The sequence below is a fragment of the Lingula anatina genome, chromosome 4 (genome assembly GCF_051362555.1).
Source record: "Lingula anatina isolate TDL-2025a chromosome 4, LinAna3.0, whole genome shotgun sequence".
Lineage (NCBI taxonomy): Eukaryota > Metazoa > Brachiopoda > Lingulata > Lingulida > Lingulidae > Lingula > Lingula anatina.
The window spans coordinates 22,594,093-22,621,474 of NC_141770.1; the positions used below are offsets into that span (position 1 = coordinate 22,594,093).

The 27,382-nt window shown below is 35.8% G+C and overlaps 1 protein-coding gene across 3 annotated transcripts; it reads left to right on the forward strand.

Moving 5' to 3' along the window:
* Window positions 1-35: 35 nt before the first annotated feature.
* On the forward strand, window positions 36-26,366 carry LOC106163648 (U3 small nucleolar RNA-associated protein 4 homolog). Of its 3 annotated transcripts, XR_015334044.1 has the most exons (18): window positions 36-310; window positions 1,303-1,357; window positions 1,764-1,883; window positions 2,102-2,170; window positions 2,519-2,603; window positions 2,826-2,994; window positions 3,357-3,480; window positions 3,699-3,870; window positions 4,303-4,385; window positions 4,659-4,761; window positions 5,041-5,201; window positions 5,487-5,673; window positions 6,051-6,157; window positions 6,957-7,052; window positions 15,622-15,804; window positions 17,317-17,433; window positions 25,588-25,927; window positions 25,967-26,366. XR_015334044.1 is itself a non-coding variant. In XM_013541306.3 (17 exons), exons 1-17 carry the CDS (start codon window positions 207-209, stop codon window positions 25,702-25,704), a joined length of 2,052 nt encoding a protein of 683 aa, XP_013396760.2. In that variant the 5' UTR covers window positions 36-206; the 3' UTR covers window positions 25,705-26,366. The 3 variants fall into 3 exon arrangements, 2 of the variants coding, with proteins under 2 accessions (XP_013396760.2, XP_086867943.1); XM_013541306.3 differs by having other exon boundaries at window positions 25,588-26,366; XM_087011817.1 differs by lacking the exon at window positions 36-310 and adding an exon at window positions 994-1,012 and having other exon boundaries at window positions 25,588-26,366.
* The last annotated feature ends 1,016 nt before the right edge of the window (window positions 26,367-27,382 follow it).

The window sequence follows — 27,382 nt, forward strand, 5'->3', positions numbered from 1 at the left end:
AGAGCTCCAGTTCACGACATAAAGTACCTATTGACGGTCAAACATGTGGAAGTTGTAAAAAAGCATGAACTGTTTGCAAATTGCCTCTTGAATTAACGCTGTTGTATACATATTGACAATGTTTTGTCCCGAGGTACCTCAAATCGGTTTGGATATGACTTGTTGAATATTTTGGTAGCCTATTAACACCTACGAGTTGTCAAAAGATGGGAGAATTTTTAGTTCACCATGTAAGATTGTTTGATTTTGTGCCAAAAGCCATTCACTGTTTGGCAAGTGACGAAGACACACAAAGACTAGCGGTGTCCAGGTAAGTCATAATGAGACTGAAGTCACCAAGACGAATTTTAAAAACAGCCTTAGGTTCATTGGCAAAGAAACTCAAGTTTAACACTTCCTTCTATACATTCACTGTTTTGCAATACTAGTATTTACATCTGTATATTATAGAGTCACTGTTAGGCTAAGTGCAAGCTTAATCAAGTAAATGGTGTTCATAAGGCTGAAAAATATATATGCTCTGGATTGGGTGCAGATGTACACACATTTCCCCTTTCCTCTCACCTCTACATGCTACAGCAGTATATAAAAATCTGGAAATTTTGTGCAAAAAGAGCAGATGTTTTCAAAAAACAATTAATTATTAATTTACTCTAGAGAAAAAAATGAAAACATTTTCACCATAAGAATGCTGTTTTATTTTTTCTCAAGCCCAACAGTTGTCGTATATAGCTTATAAATTAAAGAGATAATAACTCTTCGTATGAAATCTATATTTCACAAGAAAAATGACCTCATAGAAATATAATATATTCTGTTTTACCACAAAAACAGCAGTTATAGCCATTATTCTGATAACTTAACTTGTCTTTAGACCACATGACCTCCACTGATGGCTATACTCTGCTATAATCTCTTAAGTAAGAGATTATAACACTAACAGAAAACCAAACTTTTTAGAAAAAAAACCAGGGACTAACTTTGAATGTAAAAATGGATTCAATAGCCATTGGTAAGTATGGGAATATTGTTGTTTACTCCAGGAAAATTCATTTTTTGGCCAAAACGAGTTATTTTCCCTTTAACTTTTCTTGAGTACCTACAATCATTTGGACATCAATTGTTCTCTCAAAGAATATGCAAATTGAAATTCTACATGAACCCTGAAATGTGTTCACTATCTCATTCTTATTTTTAGTATTGGTATAGAAGTATAGAAATGAATAGAAGTTAAGATTTGTTAATCTGATTTAAAAAAATGATGTAATTTACAAAATTTAAATGATTTTTTTTCCCTCTTAGATCAGATGGTTCAGTAGAAATCTGGAGTGCCAAAGACAACTGGTTTCAGGAAAAGGTATGTATTTCTCTCCTTATAAGCATGGTTGACTTGCACTTGCCCACAGACCCCCCCCCCCCACACACACACACACACACACACACACACACTAATAAGAAAAAAAACTTTAAAAAACTCAATTTTCTTATTTGGATACTGCAGTATAATCTTATCGCTGTTACACATAGTCAGGTAAAGTGGTGCTTATACATTTTTAAAATTGGTTGATACCAGTAATACTTGTCATATATCATAATCTTATAATGAGAAATTGGGCAAAATCAAAAAAAAGGTAGTTCCACTGTATTTAACATTTTTAACAAAGATGCTTGATAAAATTATGAACTCAAGTTGTAAACATGTTATATTGTTATTTCTCCCATTTGGAAATGTCTGTTTCAATATATATGTCTCATTGCCGCAGATAATACCTGGTCAAGAAGACCAGTCAGTGGAGGCCTTGGTGTGGTGTCAACAGAGGCTGTTCAGTGGTGGACTTCAAGGAGACATCACTGAGTATGACCTGATGCAGTTATCTCACAAGGTAAGGCAACCATTAAGGTAGATTATATGAGGGTCGGTTTATTTCAATATTAGCTGTGTACCCTATTTGTCCCATTCATTAGTTTTATGATGAAGATATTACTATAAGAGTTTCCTAACTATATTTGCACCTCACTGGTGTATAATTATTAAAGTACATGTGGAAATGTTTTTCAAAAGGTACAGTACTGTGTGTACATTTTAAAAATCTTGTTTCAGGGTACACATCTGTCTAATGCCGGGGCAGTGTGGTGTTTGGTTGCCAACAGTAAACAAACACATATAGCTGTAAGTAATCAAGAAATATTGGCATACAAATTCAGTTTGAATTGAAATGAAAAGAATGAGATATGGTAAACAGAGAAGACAGTCAGGAATGTTTCTTTTTTTTCATATCTCAGTTAGGCCTTGATTGTCATCAGTTATGCTTAAAATACTTTTTAACTTGCAATAATTGAATATTTTATTAGAAAAAATAATTTTTAAACAATCAGCTGTCCAAGCTGCCTGCCTCTATAAACTCAAAATGTAAGGCTTGTTCAGCTTAAAAAATTCTCAGAATAACCGTAGAATATATAATAGAAATACTTTGTGAAAGGACAAGTAAGACGTTTGATTTTTTAAATCATTTTTCAGGCGGGAACAGAGGAGGGCTGTATAGTTATATTTGAGCTCACAGAGGAGGGCCTGGTATATGATAAAGCATTAGACAGACAAGAGGGTAAAAACCTTTTGCATTCTTTCTTAAAGTTTCTAAATTATTTGATTATGTTGAGGTTTGTGTTTAATATAGATCAGAATTTAAATACTTTATTGAATAAGTGCTTTGATGACACTAACATTATTCAGAATAGTTGTACAAATAAATTAAGGGGTGCTAATATAACCCTTTATTTAACTTCACCCCCATAAACTAGTTATGATAAATTTCATATTCTATCAGGTCGTATCCTGTCCCTGGCGTGGCACGAGGGTGGGGAGATGATGGTCAGTGGTGGTATAGATAACATCAGGATATGGAGTGTCCAGTCTGGCCATGCCGTCCAGAGACTGACCCTTGGAAGACAGGACAGAAATAAGGACACCATTGTGTGGAGCATTGCAGTGACACAGTACGTCATGTTAAGCTTCATAGTTTGATTCTGGCCATGAGCACACATTACAGTTTCGTTGGAGATAATATGTAAAATATTATATGAAATATTGCTAATGGAGACAAAGAGTGTTTTTTGTGGACATACATGGGTGTAACTGTGTCTGTGCCCCATGCTAAGAAAGTAAATCCTTACATGTAGATACAAAAAATATGAAAACAGTCTTTTGTTTGATGTACAGCTTAGCTTGCCATACTGCCGTCCATGTGAGCAGAACACCTATGTCTAATAGATAGCAGATAAACTTGAATAATTTCAAAAGTTTTTATGAGCTAGTTGTAAAAGCTCTCTGGCTTAATATTTGCTATCTGTTACTTCAGGGATTTTACCATCATAAGTGGAGATTCCAGAGGGAAGACCACATTCTGGAATGGCAAACAAGGCACTGCTTTGAAGAGTTACCAGAGTCATAAGGCTGATGTGCTCTCAGTCTGTGCTAGTCAGGTGTTGTCCTCACCCACAGATGCACATGCACACACAGACACACACACATTCACTCACACACACACACACACACACACACACACACACACACACTCACACACACACATATGAACACACATTTAATTTAATTAAATTTAATTCTCAAAACCCTAGTGTATCAAATTGCCAGTAGACTAAAAACTTTTTAGCACATACTGCAACCGTGCTATCTCTTCCAGGACGGTACGTCAGTGTTTGCCAGTGGGGTGGACCCTGCTCTCGCACAGTTTGAGTACACAGCTGCACAGGCCAATAGCGACTGGAAGATGTGGGTGAGGTCAAGCGTACGCAATCAGCACACACATGACGTGCGTGCAGTCACAATAGCTGGAGATAGTGTTATATCAGGAGGTTTGTGACAACGTGTGATTTCTGATGTTTCATAATGGAGTCATGGAGGGAGGTTTATGTGTCCTATTTCTTTTCTTGTTTTGGTAGTTTAGAATGAGAGAATGTTTTGGTTTAAAAAACCTGTGATTTTTAAATGTACACAATCAAATAATCTGAATGTCCAGTAGTCAAAAAGGCAGGTATCTGTCTTTTATTATTTTTATTTATTTATTAATTTATTTATTTATTTTAAAAATTGAATTTGTAGCATGTTTTGAAAACCATGGTTTGGAAGTGATAGGGTTTATAGAGGGGAAATTATGCACATATGCTGAAAAATATTTTTTTAATAAGTTTGTTTTTGTTAGTTCTTCGTTGATAGAAGAGAAACCTCTTTCACCACTCACTCTCTCTATGTACGTCAGCAGTTTAATAGATCAGCTGTTATTGCAGGTGTTGACTGCCAGTTAATAGTTAACAAGATTACCAAGAAGAAAGGCAACAAAAGATGGAGGAGAATCCCTCCCGTGCCACAGGTAGCGCAGCCTCTAATACATAAAAAACAAACCTCCTCAGACTTGTTTCACAAAGAATCTGAAGTTGAAGATAGGTCTGAGCTTAACCTTCTAAGAATCTTATGAGTTGGGTTGCATTTCACAAAGATTCTAATAGTATGTTTACCTTGCTTCTTTTAGCCTTAATTGCCACAGTTGAATAAAAGTAGATTACACAAATACTTTGTGAAAAGGGCATTGTCAAGTAGAATGTTTGAATTTTTTTCATGTAAAAAAAAGATATTTTTATTTCAGAGTCAGCAGTTAGTTGATGTGGCTCCTGATGCCAATGTTGTGATGTTCCAGTATACAGATTTCTTAGAATTGTGGAAATTAGGATCTACCAATAAAACATCTGGTAAATAATAAGTGATTTTTTTTATATAAAAGATCTTTAAAGCCATCACACACAAATTGTTTAGATAGTGGATCATTATGAAGTAAAGTGAACTCATGAACCATAAGCATATTTTTTATTTTGCTAAAAATAATATAAAATAATAATTATAATAATAATAATAATTTTTATAATTAAAAAAACCCTTTTATGCACATTTTTAAGAACTGAAAGCGGAACACTATAGAATGAAATGAACTCAATTGAATGATTTGTGATGCAATATCACCTTTTTGTTAGACAAAGATGGCGAGATACTCCAGCTGAAAAACAACCCAGTGAAACTGCTTCAGCTGAAGTCAAAGGGCAATGAGACCATTGTGACGTCTGCCATTTCCAGCAAGGCAAACTTTGTGGCTTACTCTGATTCAGACAGTATAAGGCTGTATCAAGTCTCCATTGTAAGTTATCCTGCCACTATCTCTTTAGTTTGCACCTTTACTCAGATAAAAAATATATAAATATATTATAATATATTACAATCCATTAACATAGTGCATAGTAATTGTGATGCAAGCTGAACATAGTGCACCATATTTACCTTACAAGATGAAATCAGATACTTACTTTGGAGTTCCAATTACACCAAAATGGGTCTCCAAAATGGGAAATGAAAAAGATCCTTTTTTCACTGAAAATCATCGAAGACTGTTGTTGCCATATACCATAACTGTTCTTATCTGCAGGTGGAATCGGAGGAGATTACTCCACAAGTATCTGTCCAACGCCTGCGAGACGTTCCGATGTCGCTACTTCCTGCCCATGTGTTGTGTTTCGCCAGGGATGGCGGCCTCTTGATCTCAGCAGCCAGTAATGGCACCATTCAATACATGTCTACAGATAAGCTTGAGGCAGTGACGATACAACCACCAGGTTGGTACAGTTTTTTTAATGTGGTCTTTTTTGAGTGAATTTTTTTATGTGAGAGTTCTTCGTAAGGCTGATCAACAGCCTTTCTTCAAGTTGATTTGGTGACTGCCTGCCACTATACATGATTACATAGTTATCAATTTTGAACAAAGAAAAGAAATTTTCTAAACAATTAATACAAGATTGTGAACAAGACAATGTCATTTCTTTGATTTATGTTTGTGATTGAAGGAACTCTCAGTAATACAGGTATTGTCTAGTTATTGACAGGCCGACATTCAAAATTGTCAGAGAGCTGAAAACATTAATCACATGCAGACAATTTAAATTGTTCTAAGTTTACAAGGAGATGTATTCAATTTATTGAGAAATGTTTCTAGGGAAATTTGCTCCAATCCACCTGCTGGCAGTCAGTGCAGACCAGAGGTTCCTGGCCACAGGAGACCATGACAGCAATGTTCATGTGTATGACCTTCAGAAACAAAAGGTAAATAAAAAACATGGAATGTGTTTTTGTTTTATTCGGAGTCAAAGGTTGAGAAAGCTGTTCATCAGGTTGATTTGACATTGGAAAAAAAACTTACATTTCAATGTTGGAATTGTGAAAAATTAAACACAAAGATTTTGTTATGCTTAAACATTTTTTTCTTTTCTGTGTCATGGCGACATTCTTTTTTTTTTTTTTTTACCCTATTCCCAGAGATTAGATCAATTCAAACTAGATCAACCTAATTCCCTGGGGGTTCACGCTAAATAGCTGTCAGCCGAGCGGGCACAAATGATAATTACCCCCTTACAGCTTGTAGTAGGCGGGACAGACATTTAAGCCGGATTATCTTACAGTAATCTAGTGAGACTCCCCACGGGGATAGATCGATCTAAAATCTATGGGAAGACGCCCTTAGTGAAACCATCTGCATTTACATCAACTTTCATCTCTACACTTTTATGAATATGCACAACACAAACATTTTCTACTCAGTTTGATTCCATTCATTTAAACAGATATTGTATTATTTGTGATGTGGTTAATCACAGATTTTACTTTTTATGAACAGACAGTGTTTGGACATAATGGCCATCCCCTGTGTCTGTTGTTGCTATTGCCATGCATTTTCCTAATTGGCCTGTACTTTCCTCCCATTGTTAACACAGTGTAAGGAAAACCATGCCACTTGTATTATTCTTAAAGTTATATAACTGACTAGTAGGACTAAAATACAGTACATTTATATTGTAAGATCAGCAAGATTATATGTGATCATATGGTGTTATTGCATCCACAGCATCACTGCAGCCTTCCCCATGCAGACAACCAGCCAACAGCACTCTCCTTCCATCCTGACACTGGGGACCTGGTTGTAGCCTACTGTGATCAAAAGGTTAGGATGAAGGCATGAGAGAGAGAGAGAGAGAGAGAGAGAGAGACTGTGTGTGTGTGTGTGTTTCTGTGTTGTAAGGCTTTTTCTGAAAGAGAGAGAATGTGTGTATGTATGTGCATGTGTTTATAAATTTATATAGAAATCATCTGCAAAGGCTGTTATGTAGCTCACAGTATTAAGAAAATTTTTGAATGATATATTTTACTATTTTCCAGCTATACTTGTACTTTTTTTCCAATTTCTCCCTAAAAAATGATTCCACAGTGCAGACAAAAAAGAATTAAAAGTACATCACAGAGTACATAACACACTGGGTTTTTTATATTTAAGTTTACATGATTGCATGCTTGTTGTGTAATTAAGCAATTTGATACGAATTGCGTGAAAAGTTAATGGCAGAGAATTATCCCTAGCTGTAGGTGTTACGTCATGGTATATGTTTTTGATTAAACCGCAAGTGAGGCATGAGTGCATTGAGTTCTCAAGTACTTTATCAGTGGTTTTTCTGCGTGTCACCCCTGTTTTTAATAGGCCTGACTCAGTAACATATGATCGATTGTGTGGTTTACAGCATCAGCGTAATGCCAAGTGCACGTAATTTTCTAAAAAAACCAGTCATCTCCCCTGTTCTAAATAACATCTATAGGTTCTATACCTGAAAGATAATTTCTGTGGTCTTTTAATGACAAGTTGTTATTTGCTGGGCACTATGAAAATTGAGCACAGAATGCCTGTCTGCCCATTGTCCAATGGTTGCACTTATTTCTACAACAAAATGAGCTAGCCAGTCCTCCCCCCCCCCTCCCCCCTTAACCCCATAAGGCCGGTAACCGCACATGTGCGGTTCTTTCTTAAAGGTCCCTAGGGCCGGTTACCGCACATATGCGGTTATAACTTTTCGTGCTTGTTATGTCACCTTTTGTTACCTGACATTCAATAAAGACACTTTAAAAGCACCTGGTTGTATGTTGTCTGTCAGTTCAGTCATAATTGTTCCTCCTCTAAGGTTGTTAATCGCCAGAAATCGTGATTTTATCACACCCTGTTAAAGCCGCTGTCACCAGGTGAATTCAAAATGGCTGAGCGCAGTAGAAAGAGACGTATGGCAGTTGAGAATGTGTTAGAATTACTTGAAAACTCTGATGATGATGGTGAAATGTTTAGTGATACAGAGAGTGAAGATAATGATGAAGATATGCCGCTATCGAGATCAGCATGCCGGAGAGATGACTCTGATGCAGAGCCTGAAATAGACGCCGCTTCCTTCACCGACGACGTCGCACGTCAGGTTTATGTAGACACACCTGAACAAGAAGAGTGGAGTGAAGATATCACAAACAGAAATGACGCTAATATCAGATTTAGAGGAAAACCTGGTCTGTCCCCAGATGCTATTGAGCAAGAAAATATCCAGTCAGCTACGCCTGGTACACTTTTTAGTTTATTTTTTACAAACACCCTTCTGCTGCTGATATGCACCCAGACCAACCTGTATGCCACTCAGGAGAGAACAAGAGCGCCCGATCAACACAAGTGTGCATGGACAGAACTAACCTTAGATGAACTAAAAGCCTGGCTTGGCATGATTTTTGCAATGGGACTTGTGGTGAAAACTAACATCAAAGACTATTGGACTAAGAATTGGCTGATTTCTTCACCTGGATTTGGAAAAATAATGTCCCGCGATAGATTTCTTGCTATCCTACGTTACATCCATTTTGTGGATAATGAAACTGCAATATCAGACAAAAACAATCCGGATTATGACAAACTTTATAAAATACGATCAATTTTGGACTATCTGGTGAAAAAAATAAGAACAGTGTACTCTCCAGAAAGGGAAATTTCGCTCGACGAAAGTATGATTGCTTGTAAGTCACGCTTTGGATTTAGACAATTTATGAAAGACAAACCAATCAGATGGGGCATGAAAGTTTTCATGCTTTCAGAGTCTATTTCTGGGTATATACTAAACATGCAAGTTTACACAGGAAAGAATAAAGAAGGAAGTGAACTGGGAGCTACCCATGATGTGGTCATGTCCGTGACGGCACCTTTTCTTGATAAAGGACACCATGTTTACATGGACAATTATTACACTAGCGTACCTGCCTTTCAATCTCTTTTGCAAAGATCTACCCTTGCCTGTGGGACTGTTAGACCCAACAGAAAAGGTTTACCAAACACGATGAGCAGTAAATCCAGTGACGTGAAACTAATGAACAGAGGAGATGCCATACACATGTACAAGGGATCGTTTACTGCTGTGACATGGAAAGATAAAAAACCGGTGACTCTTCTGACAACCCTTCCAGTCGCTAATACATTTGACTCTGTGCAGCGTTCAGCCAAAATCAATGGGAAATGGGAGAAAATCAATGTGCCTCGCCCTGTGTTAGTGACTTCCTATAATTCAAACATGGGAGGTGTAGATCTCTCTGATCAAAGAATAAATGCTCATAAACGCCTTATGCGCGGTGTGGTCTGGTACCTGAAATTGTTTTGGTTTCTTTTAGATGTGGCAAGGGTAAATTCCTACATATTGTATAAAAAAACAAGTGGAAAAAACATTAAAATGAAAGACTTTACTAGAATGTTGTCTGAAGAATTAATTGGTAATAATGTTTCGGAGACAGGGCAGAGAAAAACACTTGCTGCACTTCCTGAATGTGTGCGTCGTAATCGCAATATGAACCATGCTCCTGCACTTGCCCCAGATAAAAAGAGAAGTGCTTGTGTAGTCCATGTTCAGCGTGTTGATACTTGTTACACCTGCAGTGTATGTAAAGTTAGAATGTGTCCTGCCCCATGTTTCTACAGATATCATTACATGGCAGATTACCTGTACAATGATCCTGATAGAACAGATTCTCCAAAAAACAGGAAAAGAAAAAGAAATGTCTAAATTTATTTTTGCTACACTGTGTGTACATTTACTCTATGATGTCTAAGCTGATTTTGTACTTTTGATTTTGTACAAATGTTTTTGATAGGCATTTGTAAGTGTTTTTGTTTACTTGATAGAATTGATTGCCTGATATTTTCATCATATTTGTGCCTCGTGTCTCTTTATTTGCATGGCTTGTGATACAGTATTATTGTGCATGTAATGATATTGTGATTTCATTCCAGTTTAGCTGGTTAACATTTTTATGGTGCTTTATTTATTTCTAGAACTTAGAGGGTTTAGTTTAATTTGACTTGAAATATTTTGATATCCGTTTACATTTGCAGCTACATTTATCTGGTGCTTAGTATTTTATACGATGTTTCCTTCACATGAAAACCATGCATTTGATAATCTTTTTTTTTTTTACACTGTGCTTTTAAATTAATTTTATAAGTGATGCTCAAGGGATTTTTTCTCATTTTATTTGTGCTGATATAAATGTTTTTGATCTCTTTATTGTCTTTGTAGTACTAGTTTATTTTTCTACGTTTTTGTACAAGGCTTAGATACGTGAATAAATATGCATTTGGACTCTATTTGTGTACTTTGTCTTTGTCCTAGTTCAGAGCATGCCCTTCCTGGCTAGCTGACGCTATAAAAGGTGATTGTTAGCTAATGAAAGGTGTCAAGTTTGTTATCAGAATAGCCCATCTCACCACCTATACCTACTTCAAGGTGAACTAATTATCAACTGCCAATTACACCTGCCGGCAGCAGTAAACATGACTCATACGGTCAGATAAATATCTTCCTGACTTACGCAGAAGATAAAGACACGTAATGTCGAAAAATTGGGTTACATTTACCCAACATCCGAAGGTAACAATGCGCTTTATGAACTGAAGTAAACTCCATTCCATTTTATGAAACATAAAATCTGATATGTTATACTGGCGAAAAATCATTCATTGATGAGGCGATATTGAAAAGGCAATTCGTAGTACTGCCACTCGGAAAATTTAAGGATTAATTTAGAATAATTCAGGTGTCAGCTTTGTAATTATAACACCCTATCCCCCTCCCCTGTGAAACATCCAGGTGAACAAAATTGCCATGCTGTTAGACCTGTTGACTGTAAACAGACTGTTACTTATAAAATATCTAAGATATCTCGTTGGAATTTCAGTGGATAAGAACAAATAATGTGAAATGGTTTTGCCTTATTTCCATCATAAAAATAGCCATTATTAAATGAAATGAGCGACATAATTTTATTTCAGAATATGAAAATTAATCAGTATATATGTATATACCTGTATATATCATCCCGTATCATTCATAAGGAAACGAGACCTTTTTTGTGGCAGAATTGGAAAGTTTCGTGAAAGTACCGACTTTCCATGAATATATAGATTAGATAAGTTATTCGAGAAATTTAGGTGTCAGCTTGTAATAAGAACACCCTATCTCCTTGCGCAGCGCAACGACCAGGTGAGCTAAATTGCCAGTTAGACTTATCGACAGTAAACCGGCTGTAACTCAAAAAGTAAATAGAATATTTCCCTGAAATTTTCGGACGATAAAGGAAAATAATGTGACATTACTGAGGTAGATTTACAAAAATGTACTTGAATGAAAAGAAAAAATATCCTCAGTGAAATTGGAAAAAATAAATAAATTTTATTTAGAGACCGTTAAAAAAGTGACATTTAAAAGACTATATTTTCTTTATTCAATCATATTCCTACATTTAGTGGTCATAGAAATAGAGCCGTAAATATTGGCTTTTTAAAAATGTATATGTCAAGTAGGTTTTGTTGACGAAATAAGTTGTAATTAGTGATTCTGTGAGATAACCCCCTATTCAGCAGTCACAGACTCAAAGACCCTCAGGCCCAAGCCCGCTTTCTAGGTCACCGCTAGCCAGGGCCTATGGGGTTAACATCATGCACAATTCCCCTATACCAACATACAGTTGTCACCTGCTGGTGCATCTGCCATTTGAAAGAGAGTCACCATCAGTACTATATATATTTGGAGCTGTCCATGTGTTTTTGCATTGGAAATTGAATAACACGATTTAGGCAAGCTGGTTTGTGGTTGTTACCCTTCTGTCTGCCTTCTGTTGACTCGTGTTAAAAGAACAAATAACTTTCAAAGTACATTTTATGTAATATAGAAACTGGCTTCCTGTTTCTTTTGGTGAATATTATGACACCATTAACGCGTAGGCCGCTAATGATGGGATGGTTATGAAATGCGTTTACTTTATGTAACAATAAAGCAGGGGGTGATTTGTGGTTTGTTTTGACAAAAATAGACATAAAAGCACTTATGTGATTGTATTTTGTGGCACAATAGAATGCCAGATGATTTGCAGTTTGTTTTGAGGACGTTGGCACAGAGATTCCATACTTTTGTGGCTGTATCTTGTTTCTCAGGAAGAGATAGTTTGGGGGTTGTTTTGACAAAGCAAATATCAAAAGTGTTTTATGCTTTCACTGTATAACAGAATAGAACACTGTGACAATCAGCTCTGTTTGTTTTGAGGAATATTGACTTAGAAACTGTGAATGTGCAATTATGAATAAACGCAGACCCATGTGTCTCCTATTTACTCTTATTAAATGTGAAATTTTAATCAACATGATATGTACCAGTAGGCATGCAACTTATCATCTCTTGTTTAATACAATTACGTAATCCAGTAAAGTCAGCTACGCAGAGTGCAGGGGGTGGTGGTGGTGGGGGCGGGGGGTTACTGTGAGCTCTACAAGGTATAAAATCAATGGTGAAATAATAATTCACTATTGGTGATCTGATGACCATGGTCATTTAGACCAAAACCTTAAAAGATATGAGTCCAAGTCTGAATGGATGTGGATCGGTATCTCATTTATTTGCACCCCACATGCTCTGCATGATGTAATGCATATACCATATCCACTTAACTTACTTCACCTGGTAACACCTGTCCAATGTGGCTGCCACCTGGGGGTCTTAACCAAAGCATATGGGGCATATTTACAAGGTGTGTTCTTGCTTCTCGGAACCATTAGTATTGAGTCGCTTCCAAGAACCGCACGGTGATTCTGGAACGCCTGGTATCTATTACTGTTAACCATTAGTGGCAGGGCCGTATGGAATTAGAGCTGCTGCTGAAAAAACACCCCAGGTGATGCAAATGGACAGGTTTTGTCTGGTTATGATTTTAATTGCAAACGGTTATGATTTCAATGGTGATGTTATTTTCGGACTCAACCACTTGCAGACAGATTAGTCAGCCTGACTTGTTTGAGTTTGGCATGCGTCTTTGCATGGCATCTGCAGCTTTTCTTTCTGGGGTTCATTACTGCCGAAGGCCTCTAGTTATATATATAAAGTTTCTGTGGAAAGGGTAGAACAGTTGTTTTTGATTTGGTAATGTTAGCGCAATGATGTAATAAGAGTGAGCGATATTGGATCTCTCTAAAAGAGCAGGGTAATAGGTTTGCCATGCTATTTTTATTTGCGGCTTGATGTTAAGCTCTTATTATATCTTTCTCCGTAAATAGAGGTGACTGTCACCGCATAATCTAAAACAAAATTATTATCTAACAATGGCATGCTTGTTTCTTTTTGTGTAGTATTATTCAGATCAGTAACATAGGAGATATAAATACTCCTTCATGGGCCAGTAGTGTGACATATCATTCAAAAATTCTACATTATTTTAAACTTTGTTTCAGTGAAATAATTTATCAACGATAACTTAGTAGATTTCTTAAGAAATAGACAAGCTAGGGCTTATTAATTTGGAACAAAAGTTTAATTTTCATGGACGTCTTGGACATGTTGGCGACTTTTTCACTTTGAACCACTTTTCAAAGTCATGGATGTCATTTCGGGCAAATTTGTGATCTTTGATGTCTCTGTAGAACATTCAAATAGTTGAACACAATATTAGCAAAACTTTGTAGGCATGGGATTTGGAGGGATTAAAAGTTTTGGGAAAAATCACTTTGGCCTGTGTAGCACTTATGATAGAAGTCTGTCAACAGTAAAAAAGGATAATAAAATATTGTATATTATATTATATATTTTTAAGGTCACCTAGTGTGGCTGACTTTTAAAATTATTTTTCCCCTAAAGAGTCGGATATAATGATCACAAATTCTATCTAGGTGTCAATCATTCTATGCAAACCATTCTCTTTTTGTGCCATATTCAGCAGACTCAGACAGCTTGATGTATTTTCAGACCCCTATGAATACTAATAAGTAGGCTAAGCACACTTGGGAACTCTACAAAGGGAAAAAAGTATCAAAGAGGCGTTAGGTAACCACTGTGACAATAAGAGTTAAACACACACGAGGCTGTTGTGACGCTATCAAATGTAGGTCATGGTGACACCAGGTTTTTTTCTTAAATGACACTTTTGTCCTTTGTAGGGCAGAATCTGAGGAGTGTGTGTGCGTGTCACAATATGATGACACCAGGTTGCAACAAAAAATTCAAAATATAATGAGAAGTATAGCAAAAGCTTATTTGCAATCGTTTTTCCGTTTATGATAGCTAGGTGACTGGATTCTGCACTGTTCTGCTAATCAGTAACTTTCTTTTTTTTTGTGGCCTGAACACAATGGGATCTATTGTGCTAATGTCATAAGATTTATGAATTCTTCTTTGTTGCCGAGAAAATTAAATAGTCAGGATCTAATTTCTCTACAGTTTGGTACAGATAATTCCTATTGATAATCATACAGTGACTGAGCCTGATGATAAAGAGAGTCTTGGAACCACAATTGGCATTTAAAACCCCATATCACACTGCTATATTACGTTACTCAGGAGATCCTGGTATGGGAAAGTTATGAATAATTTGGTTATCATATTATATAATCGTTTTATCTGGTGACAGTTTCTGAAGGTTAGGCCTTATTTGTCAAGGTATGCAACAACCTTCCCCTAAAGCATGAATTCCTTCAAATAAAAAAGTATAAAAAATGCACAGCATTAGTATTACCATGTTTAAAGGAAAAAAATAAATAAAATGAGAAGCTTGGTAGAAAAACTATTTCCTCACGGTGACATAAACCTAAAATGGGTGTTGTTGGGTCTTATTAGGAAGAAGTTGGGTGCCCTTTGATGTTTGAATGAAAAAAATTGTACATCAGCAATGAGTTTTAGGAACTTAATAATTTTTCCACAGAACAGCCATTGTAGCTGTATGTCTGCCTATATATAGCTGTCCTGTTGCTATAAAATTGTGTAATATAATTCTGATTCAAAAATGCTCTCCCTCTAATTCTGCCTAAATTTGGGGTCACGAAGAGCATTTTGGCTTCCATTCATATTCCCCTTGCCAGGAATTCTTTTCTCGATGTTCGATGTCCATTTTGCTAAGGGGGGCTACAGTTGTGGCTGGCTTTTGTCATGTGTAGTTGTGTATATTAAGACTTAGGGGACATTTTTCCATCATTAATTTTTAATGAAATTCATAACTGAATATTCATTTAATATGTAAAGTATATTTCGAAATTTCTTTGTCATTTTCCATTCCACTTCCCCACCCTCACATACCCCCTCTTCCTACGAAAAAGTATTGAGAAAGGTGATCAGATAAATTATGTGCAGTGATAACTCTTGTATACTTAAAAGAAAAAATATATATATTAGTTATATTTTTCTGTTTTGCAGATAGTGGAATTTAACACAGTAGATAAAGAATATACCTCTTGGTGTCGCCAGTTGCTTTCACATCTCCCCTCCCAGTGGAGCAGACGACACAGTAAGATCAACCATATCGCCTTCAATCCAAAGGCTCCACACCAAATATTGCTTCACGATGAACAGATGCTGTGTATACTGGATAAAACTCAGGTACAGTAATTACTTAAAATTTTCAATTGCCTCATTTTTTTTGTTTTTTTACTGATTTGTTGTTTTCGGATACCCACAACAGCTCACTTTCTAGCACAAGGGCTACTTAACTAACTTGTCAATGCTTTTGAATCAACAGGTTGTAACAGTTATAATTTTAATGAACCGTACTGGAAAGAAAATGACTCATTCATGTTGCTCAAATATATGGAGCAATCACCGTAGACCCAAGTAACATGGGTCTTTATAACATGTACTCAGAATTATTTCTTGTGAATATTTATGCATGATTTGATAAGAAATAATTTAAAGGGTTGATGAAGAGTTGGTGGCAGTGTTCCCCTGGCCTAAATGTCATAAGTTCAGATAAACTAGCGACCATATGTTTATCATTTTTATTTCAAGAAAGGTTTTTACCATCCACAGGTGAAAGATTTGATCAAAAGAATAACAACTGTCCGTATGAGATTCTTATTTCACAGTAAATATATGGTAAACAACTCATAGAAATGTAATGAATTCCATTTTACCACCAAAACAGCAGTTATTGCAATTATTCTGGAATTTTTTTTTTACCAAAGTGAACGGTTGTTATCCCTTTACATGTGAGTTAACATGCAGCTCATAATAACACTGTCAAAGGAGACCCAAAATAATCCCTCTGGTCTCTGCCCTGTAACCTTATCCTTTTTTGAGATGAAGGGCTTTTGATATACAAGGGTGAAAACAGGTCAAATATGGAGAAGACCTTTTTTGAGCCCCTTTAATTTTTTCTGCTACAAAGTAACTTTTCGTTGCACTGTTTTATGCCTTTTTTAAATTATCTTCAAGATAGTGGATTTTCATATTTTTTCAGTCTATTTTTTTGTCCTGAATGGTAGATATTAAAATTTAATGATGTATAATTTTTTTTGCTCAAATAAGTAAAGTAATTCAAATACTGAGAACAAGGTAAGTGTTGTATGACATGCACATTAGAGCTTGAGGTTAATAACCCCATAAAATAAGCTCTGTAGATACCAGAATAAAAAAAAAGGTATCACTTAAAACATTTAGCTGATTTTAACAGACAGCTCAGCTCCACAAAACTCCTGTTAGGCTGGGAGTTGCCAGAAATGCCAGATTATCTGTATAAAAAGGGTGTCCCTTTTTTGCAGAGGAGAAGAAGAATGCACAGTTCATAGGACTTTTTTTTTGGAATGATAATTATGTGCTTGATTGCACATCTGTGCACCTCATTGCAAGTAGCATCCAAATGATCCCATTATTTATTTATTTATTTATTTTTTTAAGTTATGAAACATGCACAGTTTTTATACAATGAATAAGTAATGAAAATTAAAGGCTCTGAGCAATTTTTTCAACTTCAGGAAGTAGCTCGATTGCAACCTCCTGACCAAATATAGTCTGTAGTGGAGTCATTCACAAACTGTTTACTACCTACAGGCGATGGTGTAATGAAGGACAATTTTCAAATATTTTGACATTTGTTTTTGTTTTGTATTTCTGCAGCCTTTTCCAAGTTCAGATGTGAACCTATATAACAAGTCCACCTTGCACAGTCAGCAACAACAAAAATCCAAGTCTGGCACTCTGGAGCATTGCTTTCATATGTGTACCAGATATAAGGTTAGTGATCAATATCTTTTTATGTACAGACACAGATGTGTCTGTACATATTGCCATCACCTGCGTCTGTCGTCGCCGATGGCGATGCCGATGGCGATGCCGATGGCGATGCCGATGGCGATGCCGGCGCCGTGCACTTTCCTTGTAAACACGATAAGTGGAGGGCAGTTTTACTTTTTGGCTTTATATTTACAGAGCTGATGAATATTCATAAAATGCAGGTCAAGTTCGAAAATCAGCATGATCGGGCCATTATTGTAGAAGTTATGCTGTTTTTTTCACTTTTCAGCATATTTTTCACATTTCCTCAGATTCAATTCTTAGGCATGTTAACAGTCTCATTATTAAACTAATAAGATACGTAAAAGTGTTTGTTTGACATTTCCTGCATCTTTACAACATTGTTAGTTGATTTTGTAAAAATGATGGTAAACTTGTTATCATGTATTGTGTAATAAAGTTTCAAAAATGGAAATAAACTCATATCATTGTAGTTTGTCAGATTGAATCATTCACTATGTTCAGAATCTCAGAATGGAAGAAATTGGACATTTAACACTATTCTATTGATATTTTTCCCATCTCATCAATTTTCTTAGTTGATAATATAAAAATGGCAGTAAACTGTTAATTTTGTTTTATGTTAAAAATTGTTAAAAATGGAAACAAAACATTTCAGAACAGTGCTGTCTTGTTTACATTTTGGCATTTTCAAGTTGTGACTTTGAAGTTCCATGGGCCTGAAGACCTTTGCTAGTCACATTTTCTGAATATCTATGATACTAATATTTTATTATTAAAAATTGATGGTCATCATGCTGTTAAACATTATGTAATATTGCATCAAAATTTGAAAAAAACCTATTTTGGGCACTGCTCCCATGATGACCATTTAAGAAAAACCATGTCACTTACTGTTCTCAAACAGTACAGTAAATATATATAGATGTGTCTGTACATATTGCCATCACCTGCCTCTGTTGTCGCCGTCGCCGTCGTTGCCGTGCACTTTCCTTGTAAACACGATAAGTGGAAGGCAGTTTTACTTTTGGGCTTTATATTTACAGAGCTGATGAATATTCATAAAATGCAGGTCAAGTTTGAAAATCGGCATGATCGGGCCATTATTGTAGAAGTTATGCTGTTTTTTCACTTTTCAGCATATATGCAACACTGTAAACACATTTCAACGAAAACTGATAGGCCTGTTATCATGAAACTCACAGGAAAAATTGATCTTACTAAAACGCAGGTCAAGTTCGAAAATTGGCATGATCGAGCCACTATTTTAGTAGTTATGCTTTTTTTTCTTTTTTCAGCTTATATGCAACACTGTAAACACAATATAAGAAAAAACAGATAGGCCAATTGTCATTAAACTCACAGGAGTGGTCAATCCTGCTAAAATGCAGGTTAAGTTCAAAAATCAGCATAATCGGGCCACTATTTTAGAAGTTATGCTGTTTTTTACATTTCCTTAGATTCAATTCTTAGGCATGTTAACAGTTTCATTATTTAATTAATAAGATATGTAAAAGTGGTTTTTTGACATTTCCTGCATCTTTACAACATTGTTAGTTGATTTTGTAAAAATGATGTTAAACTTGGTATTGTGTATTGTGTAATAAAGTTTCAAAAATGGAAATAAACTCATATCATTGCAGTTTGTCAGATTGAATCATTCACTATGTTCAGAATCTCAGAATGGAAGAAATTGGACATTTAACACTATTCTATTGATATTTTTCCCATCTCATCAATTTTCTTAGTTGATAATATAAAAATGGCAGTAAACTGTTAATTTTGTTTTATGTTAAAAATTGTTAAAAATAGAAATAAACCCATTTCAGAACAGTGCTGTCTTGTTTACATTTTGGCATTTTCAAGTTGTGGCTTTGAAGTTCCATATGGGCCTGAAGACCTTTGCTAGTCACATTTTCTGAATATCCATGATACTAATATTTTATTCTTAAAAATTGATGGTCATTATGCTGTTAAACATTATGTAATATTGCATCAAAATTTTAAAAAAACCTATTTTGGGCACTGCTCCCATGATAACCATTTAAGAAAAACCATGTCACTTACTGTTCTCAAACAGTACAGTAAATATGTACAGATGTGTCTGTACATATTGCCATCACCTGCGTCTGTCGTCGCCGTCATCGCCATTGCCGGCACCTTGCACTTTCATTGTAAACACGATAAGTGGAAGGCAGTTTTACTTTTGGGCTTTATATTTAAAGAGCTGATGAATATTCATAAAACGCAGGTCAAGTTCGAAAATCAGGATGATCGGGCCATTATTGTAGAAGTTATGCTTTTTTCTTTCACTTTTCAACATATATGCAACACTGTAAACACATTTCAAGGAAAACCGATAGGCCTGTTGTCGTGAAACTCTCAGGAGTAATCGATCTTACTAAAACGGAGGTCAAGTTCGAAAATCGGCATGCAGCCTGAGTTGGAAAAGCAGTCTAATTGGCTTCTTTTTCTGGAAGTTATACATTTTCAAAGTGTGAACTTGAACTCTCATGGACCTGAAGCCTTATGCTTGTTACACATTTTACTTTCATTGGTATTACCTGTTGAGCATAATTAAAATTTGATGTTGAATTTACAGTCAAACATAATGTACTTTTGCATCAGAATTGACAGTAGCCTATTTTGTGCATAGTTATTTCCTGCTTTTTGTCTGTACATTTGACAGCTTTGCTGCCTTGTTTATATCTCCATTCCTTTCTCTCTCCCTCTCTCTCTCACACACACACACACACACACACACACACACACACACACACACTCCTGCCACACATGCACACATACACACAAACGCATACACACAGGTGCATGGGCAAATACAAACACACACACATCTGTAAGAAGTCACAAGAAGATTTGTTTTTTGTCTGCCGTCTGAAATCACAGTAAAGTGTTGGCTGACCTTAACAACTTTGTGGCTTTTGGTTTGAGTTATGCCACTGCATGTTATGCAATCTATACAACACTCCCTGATCAACTGAAACAGATGTTTTCGTGCTGTGTGTTTGTTACCATGGCAACTGGTAGAAGGCAGACTTTAAGTGCAGCATTTAAAAAAAATCAGATTTTTTTCTTCTGTGTAGGATTGGCCATAGGTTGTATAGTGCTGTGTTTTAAAAAGGAGCTTAGTTTTTGATGTTTAGTTTTCAGTTGAAATGCGGTTCAGCAGTGTTCATAAAAAAGTGGAATTTGGGTTCAGCCACAAAAGCTTTTTGTGTGGGTTTAGATTCAAATCAAAGCAATTTTTTTAGTTAATCAACGTGAAAAATTGACAATTTGATAATTTTTTTTCTGATTTCTGAACAAAGGTCTTAAGATGAATTGATGAAAATCTGTCGAGTCATATGTTGCACACCCTTTTTTTCCTGCGTCTTCAGTTGTAGCATGTCATATTTGATTTATAAGACATATTTGGCTGCTTAATCCAATATTACCACTGCTGCATAGAAAGAGCTCATACTTTACAACCTGCCTGAAATATCAGTTAGTACAGTTTTCCATTAATAAGTGGAGGAACAGTGGCCCATGACATGATTTTAAACTCATTTTCAAGTATTTTATTTTTGATTATGACATGATGCTCTTTGTAATTACAGATAATATCCTCATCTCTCCATTTTCCCTTATTTCCTTCCCATCTGTCTCACTGTAGAGAATTTTTTCTTACTTTCTAAGAATGAGATAAGTTGACATTCCACTTTGATGATTTATGGAATAGCTCCCCTACGTGTTCCCATTTTTGCATGCACCCTGTCACCATTACAACTTGTTCATTTGATGGATTCTCTCATTAAGGTTTCAAATGAGACAGAAACACAAAATGATAGTTGTAGTCCAAGCTGGGGCAGATAAGGCCTTGCCATTTATCTTTGCGGCTAGTTGTGAAATCCCCCCAGTGATATTTGTCTAGCTAATCAACTTCGATATAACCTGAAATTGGACAGGTCACAGGAACCACTGGTTTGATTGACAGATGGAGCCACTTGTCACTCCACTTGGTGGAGCTACTGTCTGCTGGAGAGGTGGAGCTGCTACTCCCAGAGCTATTTGTGTTTATTTGTGAGCTTTTTTGAGTCCCTGCTAAAATATTAACCAACTTATATTTTCCCTCCACCCTTCACTCTTTTTTACTCCCAGGGACATGTTTAACTTAACAATTGTTGGTTAAGAATTTGTAGCTGAAAGACTTGTTTGATCGAATTCATCCTCAACCACACAGGTGAGTTAAGCTAAGAGCCCCTGTAATGACTATTGTTAGCAAATGACACCTTCATGAAGCTTTGCCCCAGAACATTCCATTTAAATGTATAGATGTACCTGCAGGTGTGCAGCTTTGTCTGAGTGAAGCTGGGTACATTAGTTTAATTGACTGCAATAGACAATTTGTTTAATCTGTCCCTGTGCAAGCAGCAGAAGGGTAACGAAGTGTTTCGAGTCACTCTCGTTCCTCTGGGCCGAGCTGCTCACAATTAACCATGTTGTCTCATCTGCAGTGCCAGCTTGCAGAGGTTTTTGCATGTGTGTATATAAAAGTATTTTGGTGATTTGAAAGCTTGGATGTTTTGTCTGGATTCTGGTGTGACTCACTTGCTGTGTGTGAGTGTGTATATCTGAAAGAATTCATCAGTCTTTCCTCGGTAAATTCCAAAATTCTGACCCCACCCTTCCTTTTTATGTACAGACACTGTGCTTGTATATACTCATCACCTACATCTGTCTTTGTTATTGTTGTCATTTTTTTCTGCTGTTTTTCCATTGTTGTCGTCATCGTCATTTTACTGATTATCATCATACTTTCTGTAGTGCTGTAAGGCACTTTAAATTAAGACCAATTTCAAGGAGCAGCTTAAATCAATTATACTATTTTCTTCAAATTATGTAGTTTATTCTGAAATTTTCATATTTTTGGCATATTGACATTTTCAGTGTGGGTTTTTGAAATACCGATGGCCTTAAGTCCTATGCTTTTTACTTTTTTTGAATGTCCATGTAGAATGTATTAAATGATAAATTGCCTAGCATTATATGCTGTGAAATATTCTGAAACATAGCATCAAAATTGATTAAAAAAAAAAACATTTTGCACACTATCATTGTTATTTTCTGATTTTTTTCTGTACATTTGACAGCTTTGCTGCCCTGTTTTCTTTGAGTTTTGGTCATATTACTGGTTATTAGAATGGGCTTTGAAAGGTACAGTTTAATGTGCAGCTTTGTGCATATGTAAGTATGCAGTCAAGTATTAAATATGACTTAGTAAGTCATGAAATTTTAATTTTATTCTTTTAATATATATATATATATATATATATATATATATATATATATATATATATATATTATCACCTTTTCTCCATTATGTCTATTCATGTTTTAATATGAATAAATTGTTATTAAAATAATGGTTTATATTCTTTAGCCTTTTAAAAAAGGCTAAAGAATATAAACAATTATTTTTTTTTCTTGTTACTGGTTAACATCCTCCCTCCCCCCCCCCAAAAAAAAAAAAAAAAAAAAAAAAGTAAGAGAGATAAATACACAGTTCTGAGAACAGTTGTCTTGGTGTTAAAATGTGTAGTTATATGTGTAGTTTAGGTCATGATCTGTCTGACTTCGAGTATTGTCCTCAGCTGCCCCAAGAGATAGTGGAAGAGAAGAGGTCAGATATATATATGCCAACAACCTCGCTGAAGGAAAATATTTTTACATCAGCATTTATCATTGTGCATGTTATCACAAAAATAACTATAATACCTGACTTGAACTTAAGTGGCTCATAAAATACCTTTACCTTACCTAACCTGTTAATTAGTTACAATACGGAGGTTTTATATGCAGATGCAGTATGGCTGTATAATCTGATCACTGTGCAAACATGAGATACTAAAGGTTGGAAGGACCTCCACTTCAAGAAATCTGCAGGTTAACCCTCCTAATTCTACACAGGTCCAAACTAAGTACTTTAGTCTATGTTTACATGTAATTTATAATTATGTATTGTATTTTTACATAAACCTTGCCAGTCCAGTCCAGTTTTTTTTTTTTTCTTTTTTTTTGGAAGTTATTGATATATTTTGTATTTAAATGCATGTCTGTGATTTTTGCCTCCTAAGACCAAAACAGTGCCAGAACATTTTAATTGTTATCCTTTTCTAAGCATGGTTTTTGTTTACAAATATATTCATATGCAAATATTGTTGCATTATTTTTCTTTTCTGTTTGGTGTTTGAATACTCGCCATCTTTGCTGTCTAGTTTGGAGGTATAACATCTGATAATAAATTTGTGCATGTATGCTTGTACACGTGTATGTTCATGAAGGGGTTAAGGGTGAAATCTGTCTCGTATATAAGTACTCCCTGGATACATAGCTGAAACATTTTAGTTTATGCCTCTGTGAATGCAACCCCTGATGAAAGATTAAGAGAGTTTGTCTTTAAAATCAGTCTTAATATAACAAGTAGGAGGGGCTGGTCTGACTGCCGAGTTGTCCTCATTTGCTCCCGGGGCAACTCCTGACTGATTGCCAGTGTCATTCCCTAGTTATCTCAAGTATGCAGCGGGCTGGAGCCAGCAAGACACTAAGACAACTACTTAACATAGTTTAATGTACAGGTTCCCCCTTTTATCCTTTCCTGATTTAATGGTAATGGCCTCCCCCTACATAATTTTATGTAACCTAGGTCAGTTGTTTGTGTGTAAGTTTGCATGTTTTTTGCGCACTGATCACCACTTTTAGTCATGTTTTTACAATAATATCACTGCCCTAGGTACATACGTTCACACCCTTTTCTAGTTACCCGCTAGCAATTTGTGGGTACCATAGTTTGCTAAATTAATAGAACTTGAATAATGTTATTTTTAAACAGTTTTTTTGGATGTTTTGTAAAGAAGATTCGTATGAATAAGATTGCATAGAAAACCCAATATGGTTCAATTCAGATGGTATGTTTTTTTGAAAAAAGCGAGGAAAAGATGACTCATGAAAAATGCCGGGGGGGGGGGGGGGGGGGGGAGGTATAATGTGTATTGTTGGATAAAGTTTTTTTTCTCATTGGTTTTCATGTCTTTTATACCCCCCCCCCCCCCCCCCCCCCCCCCCCCCCCCCAAATATATAACATGGCATAAAGTGTATATCCTTGGGCATTTTTTGAAAATCCAAAATGGCCTCCATTTGCCATAGGAATGTATAGGGATGTCAAGGATACAGTACCCATTATTAAGTACAACTTGTTTCTCGGTGTTTTCCACATACTCATTACCATTCAGATAAGATGTTATAAGAACAAATGAAAGGTTTGAAGTTAATTGGTAATTGTCATAGTCTATACAATTGCTTGGTCCCCATTGCTCACTGTTTTCTATGTTGTGGTTTGGTTACTGGCTTTATGTACAAAAAATGCTGCTAGTGTCATTGCTATTAACCAAACTTTGACCACCCTAGCTTGTCCTTCTGCAACCTTTCTGATTGTTTTACTGTAGTATATATCTACTGCTAAAAGTATTCTGTATGGGATTTCCTGCCATATCAATTTTTCCTCATCCTTCCACTTAGATTTAATGTTTTATACCAATTAAATGTAAGTCACTTGACTGCTGTCTCTTCCTGTACAGAAGGTAACATCAACAGAAATAAATCGTTGTTCACTAATAGGGTACTTAATTAGCACTAGATTGCAAAAAATAGGGTGTATTCCCAGCTTGGTTATTAAGACTTGGTTTCTAAGAGATGATAATAATAATAATAATAATGATAAAGATTACTATTGCATTAAAGTATTAATTTAGAACCATTCTTAGTTGATGACATATACTGCTATAGAAGTAACTGACAGATCTGCCAGTGCCCTCTGTTGTTATACTTGTAAGTTCAGTGGTAAATTTTAATATTTACAAATGACTTCAACTGGATATATCTGATAATATTGATCAACTCAGTTGCCATTCAGTTAATACTGCATCAGTTATTGATGTATTCTTGTAAGGTGGGAGGGGTATTGTTTATGTAAGTGGTTTAGTATCACAAAATAAAAAAAAGTTTTAAATATAGAATAAACGACTTATGGGCTTTTATGTCACCAAAATTGTCACATCTTTTTTTATGTATTCCAGTATCTGATGCATGTGGAGACTGTGGGAGACAACTATTTAGTTGTTGTAGAGAGGACGCCATCTTCAATGACGGAGGGGCTGCCACCAGCATTGGTGAAACATAAGTTTGGGACATAAAACAGCGTGGTTAGGAGGACAACGTTCATGTCTGGAGATGGTGGAATTAGTTCTTGCCTATCAAGATGACTAATTGGAAAATTTTCAGAAATGGTTTAGATTGCTGCATTAAAAATAATGGACAAGAATAAGAAAAAAATGTTTCTCACCTTTGGCTGATATTATACTGTTATCATACCACATGATAATGGTCATGGCCACCATAAAGGTCCTCAGATTTAAGGTGATGGTCATGGCCACAAAAAAGGCCCTTAGATTCAAGATGATTGTCATGGTCACCTGGAAGGGCCTCAGATTCCAAGATGGTCATGGTCACCGTGAAGGTCTTCAGATTCTGATTACCATGAATTGTGATATCCTCAAAACCCAGAAAAAATGGTCTTTGCTGCCTGAAAGTAGATTTTAGGTTAGTCATTGTTATGTAGACCTGATAACTATGTTGTTACCATCTTTAACATAAATGATGGGTTATATCCAAAGGTCCAACAGTTTTTAGCAGGAATATATCAGCAGCATTGTTACCAAGTTGCAGATTTTCATGAGAAAATTTGTGAAAATACAGTGGTCTGTGACATTATCACAAGACATTGAACAGAATTTGGTTTAAGGGAGTGAATACCAACTGACATGGAATTGTGAATAAAAACAATATGATGAATGTCTTTCATTGTTTGATGTTGTGTTGGTAGAATAGTCAATGGTCAGCTGAAGGATGGGCTTATAACTTGTGTCTCGTAGGTAGAAAATATGTGTAGTCTCATTAGAGAGGTTCTCTTACTTTAACAAAGAATCATGTTTTGTTAAATAATCTCAACGGAATTCAAATCTCTAAACATCTCAGGGACTGGAGTGGTTGTAGTACAATTCAGTTGATATTTTAATTATTTCTGGATCCACAGTATTGAAATGTATGAAAATATGTGAAATGGAGGCAAGTGAAGCGAGTCAAAAGTTCTCTGTTTCATTGGTTTGTTTCAACAATGACAATATTTAAACAGAATCTGAAGAAAATCTATAAATGCAAATATAAGAAAATTACTGTTCAAGGTAAAGATTATAGCTTTTATGCAGTCTTTTTTTTTATCAAATATCAAGTGAAAACCCCTTTTTGAAAAGTGCACAAGACTTCCATTCTACTTCAGGCTTTAAAGTACAGACCTGGTAGTTGTACGCAGCAAAAATATTTGAGACCTCATTCACAACCAAAGTTGATCCACAGACTAATCCAATCAAACATGGCTGACCCACTTGAAAGCTTACTGTATAATCCCCTTGGACAATCTATTCAGTGTCCATTGGGGGATTATACGGCAAGCTTTCAAGTGGGTCAGCTGTATTTGATCCGTGTTACTAAGGTTGGTAAATGGGGGGGGGGGGATGCCATTTTCCCTTTGAAATTTTCCGTGTGACCACACCCAGCAGACAAATGTCATTGATTCACCGTTGAATCGACGTTAATTTTGGTGGATCAACGTTGAATCAACGTAGAATCAATGTCGTTTGCCTGCTGGGACAGCTATTTAAACTTTCAATGAATAACATCAAATCTTCCCCTCCCCACAATTTTTTTTTTCGTAAAAGAAGGTACAAGCTACTGTGACATCAAGGGTTTACAAAGCTAGCATATGGAATTTTCCAGAACAATTGTACATTTCATCCTTTTAGAACTTATTGACTC

Excerpts from the sequence above, each read along its gene's own strand:
- LOC106163648 (XM_013541306.3), top strand. The coding sequence starts at position 207 with ATGGGAGAATTTTTAGTTCACCATGTAAGATTGTTTGATTTTGTGCCA. Across the intron at positions 3,481-3,698 it reads TCTCAGTCTGTGCTAGTCAG|GACGGTACGTCAGTGTTTGC; the intron begins GTGTTGTCCTCA and ends TATCTCTTCCAG. Across the intron at positions 4,762-5,040 it reads ATCTACCAATAAAACATCTG|ACAAAGATGGCGAGATACTC; the intron begins GTAAATAATAAG and ends CCTTTTTGTTAG.